The sequence below is a fragment of the Balaenoptera physalus genome (genome assembly GCF_965194825.1).
Source record: "Balaenoptera physalus genome assembly, chromosome: 4".
Taxonomy (NCBI): domain Eukaryota; kingdom Metazoa; phylum Chordata; class Mammalia; order Artiodactyla; family Balaenopteridae; genus Balaenoptera; species Balaenoptera physalus.
In genome coordinates, this window is record NC_138891.1 from 38,711,808 (window position 1) to 38,727,076 (window position 15,269).

Here is a 15,269-nt window from a genome sequence, read left to right on the forward strand (position 1 = left end):
AACCAATACAAAAAAGAACTTCTTTAAAGGATTGTTTCGTCATGTCCTTTTAGCACGGACTTTGTAACATCAGTCTAAAATTATTCTTAATTCTTTGTTGTTGTTCTTGTTCTTATTTCCTGCTGGCTTATTTGTCTTTTTAATGTTGTGGAAGTGGTTTTTATGGTTCTCCTCTTTGTTTCTTGATTACTTTGCATAATTTAGCAAGAAAGACTAAATAGCCCTCTTTTATACCAACAACACATTAAACAGAACACAAATCCTAAGCCTAAATCTTTCTTCAATAAATTTTTAAGGAAAGAAACACAATATTGTTCAGCCGAGTGATCTCATGACAATAAGCAAAACTGTGTCAGCCAGATGACTGCTGGAGTTTTGCTGAGTGGTTTACACAATCTGAAATAATAACAATGTGTCCCCTGCAGTCAGTACCAGTCACTTCTCCGTGGATGTATTTACAGTGAGTCATATAAATCTTCAATCCCTCACTCATATCTCAGTGCAAGGCATTTCCCAGGAACTTCCAGGAAATTACAAAAGCATGAATGAATCCAAAATGTCAACTTAAAAAAATACATTCTCAGTTCTAGGCCATGCTTGGTAGAAAACATGAAAAGAAAAAACTTTTTTTTTTTTTTTTTTAAGTAAAGATGATGGAGTCATTCAATATTTTGGGAAAAAAACCCAAGTCACCTAGTTAACTCTCAAACTCCCAAAAGAATTCAAGGCCATAAGAAATATCATTTTGAACAACTAGATGCTTGAAGTAACTCTGCCTGACTTCTTTCACATTTTCACAAGATTAAACCTCACCGTTTAGTACATCTTTAATGATTTAAGCTAAACTTAAAAAAATAAAATAAAAAACTATTCCAGTAGATGAAAATGTATCTAACTTTATATTTGTTACAGACGTCCTCTGTCAAACTGGGAAATTCACTTAACCTTTCTTATATTAAATTCTCCAACATGTGTGTTAAATACATAGATAATTAGTGAAACATTCAATTGTTAAGAGTTTGTGTTAATTCAGTCTTATTGATTTTAGCCGTTCTCAAGTCCTGGTGTACTTAATTATCCAAAACTTATATTGAATATGAGCAATATCACTTTATTGTTACCATTTCAAAAAAGAGTTTTAAGAAGGCTAATCACTAAATTAATGTAAACACTTTTGAAAATGTCAGATTCCCTAGAGATCACCACACTAAGTGAAGTAAGCCAGACAGAGAGAAAGCCAAATATCATATGGTATCGCTTATATGTGGAATCTAAAAAAAAGATACAAAATGAACTTATATACAAAACAGAAATAGACCCACAGACATAGAAAACAAACTTATGGTTACCAAAGGGGAAAGGGGGAGGGAGCGATAAATTAGGAGTTTGGGATTAACATATACACACTAATACATATATATATAATGGATAAACCAACAAGGACCTACTGTATAGTACAGGGAGCTATACTCAATATTTTGTAATAACCTATAAGGGAAAAGACTCTGAAAAAGAATATATGTATATACACACACACACACATATATATGTATAACTGAATCACTTTGCTGTACACCTGAAACTAACACAACATTGTAAATCTACTATACTTCAGTTTTTAAAAAAAGAAAATGTCAGATTCTATACAAACATGCTAAATAGTAATATTTGTCATTACAAAATGCTTGAACCGCCCTTTTCCTCTGGCAGCATGAGAATCCACTTTCCTCTGATATGGAGTGGGAGAAGGGAATAGAAAGTAGAGTATGGAAAAACCCTCCTAGTACCTAAACATGAAAGGGGTTGATGGTCAGTGGGTGGGTAAATATAAATTGGATTCCCCGTCCTTCAGCTGTGTTTCTTTCTGGAAGAGAGGCTGCCTGGTTTTTTCCATGCTTTCTATGAGAGCTGAAACCTGTGAAAAGATGTCATGTCCTAGGAGTGGGCAAGGACCTTAACCTAAATCTCAAGGGAAGAACATGGCTGCTGCTTAAGAGTGACTGTAGGAAAGATCTAATTAGCCCAAGAGTGCCTTCAGCCATCCACACCTGCTCAACCCATTGCCAGAAGGGTAAGCCTGCCCTGGGCATTCCGCCATTTTAGTACCTGTGTCTCCAACCCATCATCCTTCCCAGGGCCAGGACTAGGGCACAGAATTTAAAGGAGGCCCAGAAAATTTAGTAGTCAAGATAAATAATATTTTTAAAAATCAAAATTAATACAAAAAGTCCATGATAAACAAAATATCAAAACTGTAAATAAAGACATGATCAATATTACTACTTACCTCCTTTTGCCTCAGCTCATTATGGCTTGGCAAGATGTTGTTACTAATTCTGACTTTACTTAAAATTTTACTGAGCTTTTTTGGCATCTCCTTAAATCGGGCACCTCAGGGAAGTTCCGGCCCTGACATTCTTTTCTTACTTTGTCTGTTGTTTTCTGACTAGCTCACACTCGCACTGGCTCCTGACCTTACATCACCTCCTGACTATGGTTTCGATCTTTTCTTTCGATAGCCTAACCTCCAAGAGATCAGGGAGTGCGTCTGTTTGGTTCATAACTGAACCTTTGGCACAGTGCCTGGCATACGGTAGCTGTTTCATAAATGCTTGTTGAATGAATAGAAGGAAAATCTCTTGGAGCTCAACGCTGCCCATAGCTTTCCTGCATGATTATGTGGATGGAAAATGCCTCTCGTTGGACACCTACCCCAGAGCCTGTTTTGGGGGCCACATATCCCTTTACAGAATGTTCCTGAACACTATGGATGGGAAACCAGAAACAATATATTTTGAAGTTTGAAAAAATCAGAGTTGGTAGATTTAGGTAGATTCAAATGGAATCAAAAAGATGATTAAACTTACTGGGGAAAAAAAAGCAATTAAAATAATATAAGGGTATTTTCAAATTATCTGTTTTGCAAAAGATCCAGAAGGGTATGGCGATTTATATTACTGGAGTTTTGTTTATTTGTTTGTTTTTTCTAGCGATACCTGAAATTTCTTAAGTTTGGTGAATTCAGGTCACTTACCTTCAATGGTACACTGGTCAGGGACTGGAATCTTCTTTCCCATTTCCACAGCATATGCTTTCACTTTACTGAGGTTTTCCTTTAAGTGCAAGTAGAGCTTATCATGGTATTCTACAGGCCTTGAGGTTGTATCTGGAGTTTCTTCCTGATAGTTTTCTTTAACTGTTTCTGGCAAATTCTCAGATTCTATATGTATAATACTTGGGTGTGAAACTGAAGAATTTATCAGTTGTGATCCATCAGTGTCTCCCTTAAAGGGCGACCTGTCATGTCCTTGGCCAAGTGGGTCTATTTCTGAAAGAGAGATGCTGGCTCGCGTATCTCCACTCTCTACAACTTCCCCATCCTCTGAACTCAAGTCATTCGTTAGCGCGGTGTGCAAAGCCAAACTCTTTGACCTACAATACAAACAAAGGGAAGGCTGAGGCAGGTAAAGAAGCTGGGCTACCGTTTACTGACAAGGAAAAGAAAGAATAATAACACTGGGCAAAAGTTACTTCCTCTAGAGTGTGAAACTGAAAATTGGTGCTATTAACAGAATTTGATAAAACATACACATTATGTAATAAGCCAAACCTTTGTAGATCTAGGCTACCTCCCAAAACAAAGATTTAAAAATCAGTTTCATGGCAAAACTGGCTGGGAAATGGTGAACTTACAATATTTATATTCTTTTTTCTACTTTTGCTTCTGCTTTTTCATCAGAAATCAAGAAAAGCTTTTGACAGTCATTCTCAATATCAGCATACTTATATTTAAGAAGTGTTTTTAAAAAATAAACCATAGGTTTGTGACTTTTATTTGAATTCTTTTAATATAGCGAGCTTCTTTGGATAACGAAAGCACTGTGGATGAATTTTGCTATAGGTAAAAGATATTTAAAAACCATTTAATAAAAGTGTGATAACAAAACTAATAGCAAACATGAAGCACATATTCTAAAAACCAGCCAAACAAAATTTATACCTATTAAATCTAATGTCTTTTCTTTCTTCCTTAGAAATTTGGTCCAAACTATATCTTCTGATTGAGCCAGGGGTACTGCCCTCAGCATTTATTTTGTCTTCAAAAGCCTGTATTTTAACTTGGAGCTTTTCATGGTCTTCATTTTCATCAACAGTGAGGTTGGCTTCTTCCAGCTTCTCAAGAAATTCGATTTCAGTGCTGGGTTTTCTCCTAAAAGAATGAAAATCATTGCATTCGATGCTCATCACATATACCCTTCAGAACAGTGTTAACTGCTAACTGCTTCTTATTCAAAACTGAAAACTGTACCTGATCAATTTTTTAATTTGTCATTTGACAAATATTTATTGAGTAACTACTATGGACACAGGTCTTTGAAATTGCTTCTACAGTGTATTCTGCCAGAAGTTTAGAAACATTGGTGTTTATGGCGACTTTGTATTAGAAATCATTTTGAAGGATTCAGAGGACGAAAAGCAGTTTTTATGGTCATCTACCATATTCTTATCTAGCTTTCCAAAGCATGCTTTCATATGAAATTCATGCCAGGAATTTTCTAGAAAACTTATATATGCTGATCTGTTTGTACCGAAATTATTAGAATAAGAACATTTCAAATGGACTGTGTAAACTCATGGTTTTGTTATTTTAAGGAAATCAGTGGGACTCTTCCATTTTATGAAGCAAGGAAAATCTTTCTGAATTTTATTATGTTGGAGGAAAGAGGTTTTCCATGAATGACATTAATAGTTCCAAATATCTTGTATAGTAGAATTTATAAAACACTCTGTGGGTCATTAAAATTACCTCCTTTAAGGCAGGGGCTATTTGTGAAATAACTTTGTTACCTCTCTAAGGGCTAACACAGTGGCTTAGATAGAGTAAGACCCCACAGACAAGCTGCAGAAATAGCTCACTGATGCTCACTGAGGTGCTGAATGATTAGAGAAAAGTAGTATGCATTTATATTCCCTTACCTGCCTTCTAATATCGAGCCAGACTGGAGTTACTTTAATTTCAATTTAATGATCACTACCAATCATATAATTTGGGGTTAGGATTAATTCTCTCCTTATAAACACAAAGGTTAATAATCTCTAGAAATCCATTCACCAAGATGGCTTAATAATTCTGTTGGTTGTCTGTGTGTATTTACTTGGTTTTCGTATTTTTCCTAGAGGTTGAGGGAAGGCGCCTCAAATTCACAGAAAAATCCTGGCTTTTTCAAACATATGGCTATTTTTCCATAAGGGCCAAAGTAAACCTGTCATATTTCTTAAGTTAGGGTGAGAAAATAAAATTTTGGTTTTCTGCTTTTTTAGGGAAAACCAACATAGAGGGGCTGTTGATGATTTTTTTTCAGTTACTTTCCACCCATTCTGGGGCCATGTCTGTGGTGGGCATTGTTGAAGGGCTGAATCCTGCAGCTTTTCTGACTGGCCCAGAGAGGGGTCCTGGCCTTGAGGGAGGGTTCCTAGTTTTGGGTCAGGGGTTGGAGTCCTCCTGTTAGTCCAGCCCAGGGAGAGATGCTGAAGGTGAAAACTGGGAAGGAGAGTAGATCATCCATTAAGTAATAGGACATTGTTTATTGTGTAATAAGCTATTGTTAAGAAAATTTATTTGCATTTTTAATATAACTTTTATAGGCTTCCTATGGTTTTGCATACATAATGAAAAACTTATTTTCCATCCCATGCTTGAGTGAAATATATATGAGTAGATTTCAAGAACCAGCGCATGGGAATAAATGCTCATCTTGAACATGCTTCCCTTTCTGACACACATAAGATACTGGCTGCCCACAAACACATGGGAGGTTTTTACATCTTCCAGCCAGAAGATTCTAAAAGCTGAATTTTTACTCCTATTACAAATAAAATCAAGATAGTGCTGTCATTGGATTGTATTTTTAAAACCATCATGATTACAAAGGTTAATTTTAAAAGGTCCTTCTCAAGATGAGAAATTTGGGGGCAGTATTTATTTTCTATCTATGTTAGTCCATGTATAGTCACCAAACTAAAGTATTTCTCTGGTTCCTTGGAACCTAATCACATTTCAAAAACGAAAGATACCTTTATTTTTGAACTTTATTTTAGAAATTTCTATAGCTGGGATTATTAAAACTTAAAAATTTGTGAAGCACAAAGTATACCCCAATATGTATATATCAGATGTTGAGTACTGAACAAATTTTTAAATCTCAAAACATACAAGTTGTCAGAGGTGTAGTTTCTCATGCATTTACTAGTTTTTTCTCTCTACATAAAGCTCTGGGTTACAACAACAGTTTAAATAATAGCATTTTCTTCCAAAAAACTTCAAATTTCACATGATTATAGTAAATCTCCCTCAATAATTTTATTGGATCAGTTTCTGATTTTTTTAAATAATATTTTCTTACTTATGGAGATCTTTTATTTCTTGTCCTCTTCATATCAATTTCCCCATCTATAAAATGGAGATAATAACTATACTTAACTCATAGGGTTGTTGGGAAGCTGAAATGACAGAATCGGTGTGAAGCACTGTTCCTAGCACAAAACAGGAAGTCAGGAGATGTTAAATTTTATTATTATTATTAATTGTTATTATTATTATCACTCCTCTGGAAGCTTTATCTGTCCTTGTCTAGGCATTGTATTAATGTAAAAAGAAAACACCAATGGCCTAGACACAGGCAGATCAATATTCCATATCCTGGAAGGTACTGATGTTCCCTGGAGAATGCTACGGCATCAGACTTTAGGAGAGGACAGTCACTCAGCCCCCTTTCCCTGCCCCTGTCTCCAGTCACCAAGCGTTGGCTGTTAAGCACCAAGGACTGTGTGAGTCAGAGCTCTCGTACCTGGAAGCATGCCTTCCTTCACCTTCAGATTGCCTTACAGCATCCCTGAGGGGACTCTGGGTATGAAAGAAGTTATGGGTTAACCCTAGACATCCGCTGACCCAAGAGGGTTAGGTCAGGTGCCTCTGGGGCAGGTTGCCAGGTATCCAGCCAAATGTGAATTTCAGATAAACAACAAATATTTTTTTTAGTATAGGTATGTCTCTAATGGGACATAGTAAAAAATGTATTGTACTATTCTAAAATGATTATACTTATACTAAAAAATTATTTGTTCTTTACCTGAAATTTAACTGGATGTCCTGTATTTCTATCAGTTTCATCTGGCCACCCTATTCTTGGGTAAATCCCTGCTGCTCAGTGGGCAGGGAACTATAATGCTCATCCTTGTTCCCCTGTGCCTGGCACAGTGCTTGACACTCACAGGTACCTGAAGCGTTTGCAGAATAAATGAACTGAGACCACCTACATCTCTGAAGCCAGCCTGCTCCCTGCACCCACAAAAAACCCTCTGGAGGTCTACCAGATGTCTACGAAGCACTGGCTGCTTCTCCTGGTCCATGGGGAGTAGGGGATGGGGCAGTGTCATTTGGTAAATATCAACTGTGGAGAGAAGCAAGGAGCAAGAGTAGGAGTGAAAAGAGGGATTTGCAAAGGGCTAAATAAGTAAAGAAGCAACAATAAAATGTCTGGGCCAGAAAAGTAATCTCTAGACACGAGGCTGATGAGTGTTGCTGATGAGTAGGTTTCTCACCACAAAGAATTTCTCTCTTATACACGATCGTCCTTGTTTTTATGATCTGGAGATTTTATAACACAGGAGTCAGGGGATGGGGTGGTAATGAAGGGTCTCCAAGGTAGCCAAAGCCACAAGATGGACCAGAGAGAATTTTCTGTTACTGGCCATCAATCCACCTGGATTTGTCACAGAGTTTTGCTGGCAGAGAATTAGGAAAAGTTTTTGTTCCAATAGGTTGAAAGGTCAGAAAATGGTAGGTACAAGTTTGAATTTATAAAAAACACTCACTGCTCCTTGACTTCTCTTGGTTTTTAAACTTAGTATAAATAGATAGGAGAGAACTGTTCAAAAACAAAAATCTTTTCGAGAGAGAAACTCTGCATTCCTTTTAGAGCAAAGAAATGCATCACAAATGTGAAAGTATGGGTGGAGAGTGGAGGTCCCGGTCCTGTTTACATTTATTTGTGGGGGCCAGGGAGTTCGGTTCATGCAAAGGGGTTCTTATTTTTTTTTCCATTTGTTACTTTTAACTCCAGAGGTAATTTTACAGAAATCTTTGTCAGAGTTCTATAATCCCCTAAATATTAACTTGGCTTTAACTCAACATGCCACATTACAAGAGGCTCAGATGATTTCCAGTCTGAACAGTTTTTGGTGTCTATTGCCAAGGTAAAGTTTGTAAAAGCATATCTAGGGATACCCAGGAGGGGCAGGGGAAGGCCTAATTATCTCCCTCTTGTGTGAGCAGGACTCCCCCTTAGAAACGAATTGGTCCTTGGGCAGCTCACTGCTCTCACTAAGCTGGGAGATGAGACTATAAAGCTGGCAGAGGTGGAGAGATTGGCAGCCTCTCCTCCTGGCTCCTTAAATCAAAGAAAAATAATGTTAGTTAACTTTTGATGAGCTTGGCTTATGATCCCATGCCCAGGATATGTATCCTGCAGAGTTGAGCTTGTTAGAGGAGAAGTAGGAGAATATGATGGACCAAATCCACATAGGAGTCCTAAATTCTTAGGATGTTATGTTCCCTACTCTTCAACAGTTTCTTGGGTCATCAATCATCATAAGAATGACAGAGATGATCCCCCAGCTCCACAGCACTGTCATCTGTTCTGGAACTGAAATGAGTAATGCCTCTGGAAAAGCTAAACTTGAATACTAAGGGAAAGGACAATGTTGAATCCAAATTCTTGGTACTCTCTTCTGCCCCTGACTGCCTCAGTGCGCAAGAGCAGAGACCAGCAGGTGCTCAGTTATATGGGCACCAGAACATAGAACTTGCTGAAATGAAATGACTCCATGGTTTATTTCATTCACAACAAGATTCTTTTTAGGGGCTTCAAAAGGAGAGCGTGGCGGGGAAATAGACTGAATATGGCCTTCCAGGGAAAAGATCTAGGTTTATGACTCCAATCTCCTGTTTGTTAGTGACAGGCAAATCTCTTTATGACTTTTCTGTTATCTAAAAATGGGATCAATGATACTGTATCACCAGATTGCTGAAAACATTATAGAAGATAATGGATTTGACAGTGTAGCCCAATACAGGATGGGCATGAAAATGTCAAATGGTAAAACCCTAGGTAGCTACTGCCCAATGTGGACATTTGATTCCGAAAGAAGGCAGCTTGTACAGGTGATACCAAACCTGGAAGATAAGCTGCTTCTTTTTCTAAGCCAGGAAGGACCATACAGTCCCTCCTACCTCTGCAGCATCCTAAAGACTGTGGACTATAGGACAGCGACCCTTCCTACTGTGTGAGCATACAAGGACTGGGATATAGAAATGGTCGATTTTTAAAAAATCTCTGTGCTTCAAGGATGAATTCTGAGCCATTGCAGGCATGGAGAGAGAACGTTCTCCTAATAGAACAAAAGTTTAAAAGTCCTGATACGAGGAAGTGATCACTCTAATACAGATGCTCAGTCATTTGTTCACTTTTCAGTTAACCAACACGAGAAGGAATGGGACACAGAAAAAGATGAGCAAAAAGTGCAAGGCCCCTGCCCTTGCTGCTCAGAGTGAGGTTGCTGGGCCAGCAGAATCAGCATCACCTTAGAGGTTGTCGGAGATGCAGATCTCGGGCTCCATCCAGACCTGCCGAATCAGAGTGTGCGCTTTAACCCAGTCCCCAGGTGTTCCAGTTTGAGAAGCACTGGCCCAGGCACTGAAGGAAGAGAATCTGAAGCAGACCAGGGCAGAGGCACTTTCCCTTAATCAAGCAAAGCTGCCGAGGGTTTCACTAATTCTGTAGTGAGGTGAGACTTAATAAACTGTGTGTGGGACTTCTCTGGTGGCAGAGAGGTTAAGAATCCGCCTGCCACTGCAGGGGACATGGGTTCGATCCCTGGTCCGGGAAGATCCCACATGCCACGGAGCAACGAAGCCTGCACTCTAGAGCCCGTGCTCCGCGACAAGAGAAACCACCGCGATGAGAAGCCCGCACGCTGCAAAGAAGAGTGGCCCCCGCTCGCCACAACTAGAGAAAGCCCGTGCGTGGCAACGAAGACGCAACGCAGTTAAGTAAATAAGTAAGTAAATAAATAACTGTGTGTTATTTGGAGTTGGAGTGTGGTAAACTGTATGCAGTTCCCTCACATTCCATAGCTTTATCCTCCTCAAGCCTTCCAGGGTCTTTACCAGTTCTGAGGTAAAGGTACCTTTTCACTTTTTGCCCCTGACAGATACTGGTTCAGATGGACCCGGAATTCTTAGTCAAGGTTCCCGAGCCTAGAATGGGCAGACCCGGTGAGCGGCAGCCTTACCTGAAGGCTGACAGATCCTAATAAGTTGTCATCTGGATGTGGCACAAGTTACAAAAGCACTTTGAAAATTATAAAAGAGTACAAAAATGTAACATAGTAATGTCATCAGAACACTCTGAATCAGGGGAGAGAATTGTAGAGACAACACGCTCCGCCTTTTCTAGGCTAACTTTTTTTCTGGGAACATGAGCAGGTAATGGGGGCTGCCCATGAGGATTAAGGGGAGGGTATCTGCCATGAAATGCAACCACTGGGCCTGAAGAGGGAAAAAGTAAGACGTTGTCACTCACCATCGTTTAACACTGGAAGAGCAGGGCAATGGTTAAGTTATCCTTTTTGCTACATCTCCTCATCCGGTCTGCCCATTCTACTAGTGAAGCAGGCCCTTTGCCATCTCCATTTCACAGATGGAGTAGCTGAGGCACAGAGACGTCGACTAATTTACTGAAGATCAACTAGTAAACCCAGCATTAAACACAAGTATCCACCTCCAGGGCTCACCTGCTTCATACCCTCTTCCCCCTGCCTCTCAGTAGGTGTTTCCTTCAGTTTGCCTCTGACTCTACCACAGGAACAAGCAATACATATTTTGGGACCAGTGATAGCACAGTAACCAACAAGAATTATTATATGCTAATATCGCAGAGTAACATCCTGTGGGAACACACCAGAACAGAGTTGACATATAATCGCCGAGCAACCCTTCACAGAGGTCTGAAAAATAAATTCTGGTGTCCCCTTTAAAAAAAACTGAAAGGTGTTCAAAACTCAGGAAACAGCATGCAAATAGCAACTTCAGAGTTCAATTATGATGGATACCAAAAAGGAACAGGGAGCTTTTGGGGAATGAAAATAGCAAACAGCTGGGTCATCAGGGTCAAGTAGAACTGTTTTATCCTCAGCTGTCACCCTTCCCACAAGGGGCCATCTAGGGTAAAGTCCCTCTCACCTCTCCTCCCACAGCACAGGTTTTCCTTTCCTCCAGGCTAAAGCTTTGCTGTTCCCTGTCTTGTTTGAAAGGGGAAGCCAAACCACAGAAGCTTGATGAAAGGCTATTTTCTCTTTTGTGCGTACTGTGTTTTGAACACAGCCGCGTTACAGGAAAGGGGCCTGGTCCCCCTGGCAGAAGTGTAACTGTGCCGTTCACCCTCCTGGCAGGGCTGTCCACACCGGCAGAGCCAGCCCCTCTGGGGCCTCACGCTCCCTGGCGCTGCTTCATCGGCTCCAAAGCTGATAATGCTGTCTCCCACCTACCTCTCTTGCTGATAAACGAATTCCTGAAATACCTTTACAGACCTTCGCATCACCATAAATGCTGCTTTAAGGAAGGACAAATGGTGGAAGTAAATGAAAAGCAGATGGAACGTAAATGGTACCACATGACAGACTTAACTTCTTCAGTAAGAAGAGGGGCAAAAAACTGAAGCCCTTCCTTCCCTACACATGGAGGAGTAACAAGAACCACAGCTACTGCCACAAATGGTTGTTCCGATTTTCTTTTTATACAAGTGACCACCCTAGACCTCCCTAGATTGAAAACATATACATGTTTTTTATGAAAACTCTGGTTACCTTGGTGGGGTGAAATTGCATTCAGCTTTTCCTAAGCAGGGGGCAACACTGACCAGAACATCACATGTTTTTAATTATGGTCCTGAACCTCCTTATGTACAGTTTTCGAGCCAACAGTTGCTCTCAAAGAATCAATTTCTCTTTGTATAAACATGTCTTGCCTAAAAAAGTGGGAGCTCTTGTAAGCACTTTTAAGACTCTATTTTCCTTCCATAGTGCATAGGCTCTGAATATTAGCTCTCTCAAGTTTGGGGGAAACTGGAGGGTAAACAGAAAGATACCTAGCACTTCAGCGCAGGACTTCAGGTGTGGAGGAGTGGAGAGGCAATGTGAGCTGTAGCAGGGCAAAAGAGAGAAGGTCACCATGGGCATGGGTGGGTGGGGAAGACCTCCTGGGGAAGGGATACCAAACTGGAGTACTGGATAAGAGCAGCCTTCAGTGGGAAGAGAGGCACAAAGAAGGCATTCTATTGATAGAAGATAATAATAAAGGTTAGTGTTGTATCACTTTGGGGAGGAACAGGCAAGTCACCCCTGACATTCCTTTAAAATTCCTTTATTAATGAAGTACTGTGAACACTGTAAATCTTGTCCACACTAAAATTTGAGATACACTGGACTACACTAAAGGAAGAAACGAAAGGAAACTCTATGAGCTGATGTCTGGGCATTTACACTATTGCCCCTCCAAGAACTACCATGAACCTAGAGGTGAGTAGGGGTTGGGTAAAGAATTTTACTTTGTTCTTGCCCATCCACAAAGTTTTCTCCACCATGCTTTAGTGTGAAGCCTCTGTAATCCTAATATATATTAAAAGATGTTGTTGTGACGATGTAACAATATAACATAGTAAAAGCTCCCAGCACTGAACCCATCACACGGTAGGAGCTGGTTAAAAAGCTTGATCAGACTCAGAAACATGGCCTTCTCTGGAAAGCTGGAGAGAAAAACCTGGCTCCCTGCTCTCTGCAGTTTCGGCTGTGGACTCGGTAAAGAGCCATCACTCCTAAACTCTCGGGCTGTGCCTTCAGGGACTGTGTATCACACCAGGGTTGGGTTCTGATGTGATTCCCAGATGTCAAGATGGGAACTCTGGAATGACAGGTTGCAAAGGGTCTCACAGTTGGAAAAGAGTCTCTGCAGTCCATGTTGCTTTGTTACACATTCCAGACACACAATGACTCAAATCCCCTGTTCCACCCTGCCATCCACTTCTTTGATGTTCAATGCATGAAATTTAGAATAAGCCAAAACTCTGGGGTGACTCCACGGAGGGGAGATGTCCTGGAGTCCTTTCCTTGTGAACATAATCTCCTTATTCTATCTTCCCTTCATTCTCTCCCACATACTGTTGTTTCATTTCCTTCCCTCCACTGTGCCATCGCTTTCCATTTACAGGTTTCCCCCGCTATCTGAGCATTCCTATGAAACTTTTCCTAAGCTGAAATGGGTGTAAGGCGAAGAAGCAATTACCTTTTTTTTTGTAAAAGTGAAAATCCTTTTTGGATTTCTTTCTGTTAGCAAAAATAGATACAATTGGCCCTCCATATTCCCCCTTCCACATCCTCAGATTCAACCAACCACAGAATGAATTCTGAATTTTGATCTGCAATTGGTTGAAACTGAGGATGTGGAACTAGCCTATACAGGGGCCAACTGCGCTACACCATTTTATAAGAGGGACTTGAGGATCGATGGATGGATGGCTTTTGGTATCCGAGGGGTCCTGGAATCAAGACGACTGTACTAATGTAGGTCTTTCCTCAAAGCAAAGGGGCGTAAAGTGAACTTTTGAAAAGTGAGGGTTACCTGTATCCCGAAATCAGATTTAAACCTACCGAATAGGTTTTGACTATATTTTACCTTTCATTGCCTACCCCTCACCTCCCACCTGATTCTTAAAAACAAAGAATAAACACAGTCTCACCACTACTATCACCATCACCACCAAAACAATCAAAGAACATACACCCATTTAATCAAGCCAGAGGTTAATGCTTTGTGTTAAAACTTTTCTTAAAGGTAACTTTCTCCCCCATGACTTTGATGGCTTTGGCTAGGGTGTGAAAGCTGGATCTGAGGGAACTGTGACCGCTCCCCCACCCCGCCCCCCGCCAGGCCTGGGACTTAGGGCTGGGTCAGGTGCCCTTTCTCCTTTCCCTCTGCTTTCCCCTTGTGCCTTCTTCCTGGCCCCTCTTTCTCCCTACCTTTTCTCATTTCTCCTATTTACCTCCCCACCCCGGCTTTCTTTTCACAATTTCCATCCCTCAAACCTTCCATCCCTAGTTGGGGCCAAGCCTAATCTCCTCCTAAGACCACCTGTGACAAACTGTCCACAATTCTGATGGTGCCTGATTAGAGCAGCCTCCCTGGCACCACACGCATTGGCAAAGGCGTCTTCTAGTCCAAGGATCACTGACTGCTCAGCCAGCACACAGCTGCCAGGAGCCACCCTCTCCTTCCCCAGCTTCCATGGGTCCCGGCAAGCAAATGGTTCAATGGTTAGCGGCCACCCAGCAGGCTACTTAGGGCTCATACACTTTTGAAAGGTATAGACCTTTTCTCCTATCTTGACACCCTCTCTTTTTTATTTTAAAAAATTTTTGAATTAATTTTTATTGGAGTACAGTTGATTTACAATGTTGTGTTAGTTTCTGCTGTACAGCAAAGTGAATCAGTTATACACATACATATATCCACTCTTTTTTAGATTCTTTTCCCATATAGTTGATTACAGAGTATTGAGTAGAGTTCCCTGTGCTATACAGTAGGTTCTTATTAGTTATCTATTTTATATATAGTGGTGCGTATATGTCAATCCCAATCTCCCAGTTTTTCCCTCCCACCCCTTCCCCCTTGGTAACCATAAGAAAAATAGGGAACGCTTCAAGAATTTGCATGTCACCCTTGAGTAGGGCCCATACTAACCTTCTCTGTATCGTTCCAATTTTAGCATATGTGCTGCCAAAGCAAGCACCACCCTCTCTTTTTTAATCCACAATTGCTGTTATCTTTCTTTTGCTTCTCCAGAATTAATCTCAAAATCTAAATGTTTTGCATGGCTGTCCTGTTAGTCAGCCTCCGGTGGTTTATTATTTAGATAAAAACATTCATCCTGAAACACAGGAACAAGAAAAGTGCAAGTGTGCTTACCTGGTGCATCAAATAAAAAATCACCCGATTAATTCAGTCATTTGGCGCAAAGGAGGCTCCTGTCTCCTCCAGTTTTTCACTCTCTCTAGGATGCTAATTGTTTTTCTTTTGATAGTCTTGTAATTTTGGCCAGAAGTCTAAAATCTGGCCTGCTGGGCTATGTGTCAGATTTGTAAATTAGATGACATCT

General features: G+C 40.4%; 1 protein-coding gene and 2 long non-coding RNA genes across 12 annotated transcripts in view; 2 read left to right on the forward strand and 1 right to left on the reverse strand.

The window, feature by feature from the left end:
- The window catches only part of VEPH1 (ventricular zone expressed PH domain containing 1), a 298,073-nt gene that overhangs the window by 168,551 nt on the left and 114,253 nt on the right, over positions 1 to 15,269 (reverse strand). For 8 of the 10 annotated variants that reach the window (XR_014262903.1, XR_014262904.1, XR_014262905.1 and 5 more), the window contains exons 8-9: positions 4,001 to 4,210; positions 3,035 to 3,432 (exon numbers count right to left, since the gene is read on the reverse strand). Coding sequence is in view for 6 of the 10 variants with exons in the window: in XM_082459535.1 (XP_082315661.1) it covers positions 3,035 to 3,432; positions 4,001 to 4,210 (608 nt within the window). In the remaining 4 variants the exon portion in view is untranslated. Of the gene's footprint in view, positions 1 to 3,034; positions 3,433 to 4,000; positions 4,211 to 14,854; positions 15,042 to 15,269 lie in introns of those variants that run through there. The other 2 variants (XR_014262906.1, XM_082459534.1) reach the window with 2 other exon arrangements.
- Positions 1 to 15,269, forward strand: part of LOC309659751 — a 701,522-nt gene that overhangs the window by 163,991 nt on the left and 522,262 nt on the right. The window lies entirely within an intron of this gene.
- The window catches only part of LOC309659736, a 457,573-nt gene that overhangs the window by 80,622 nt on the left and 361,682 nt on the right, over positions 1 to 15,269 (forward strand). The gene's annotated exons all lie outside the window — the stretch shown is intronic.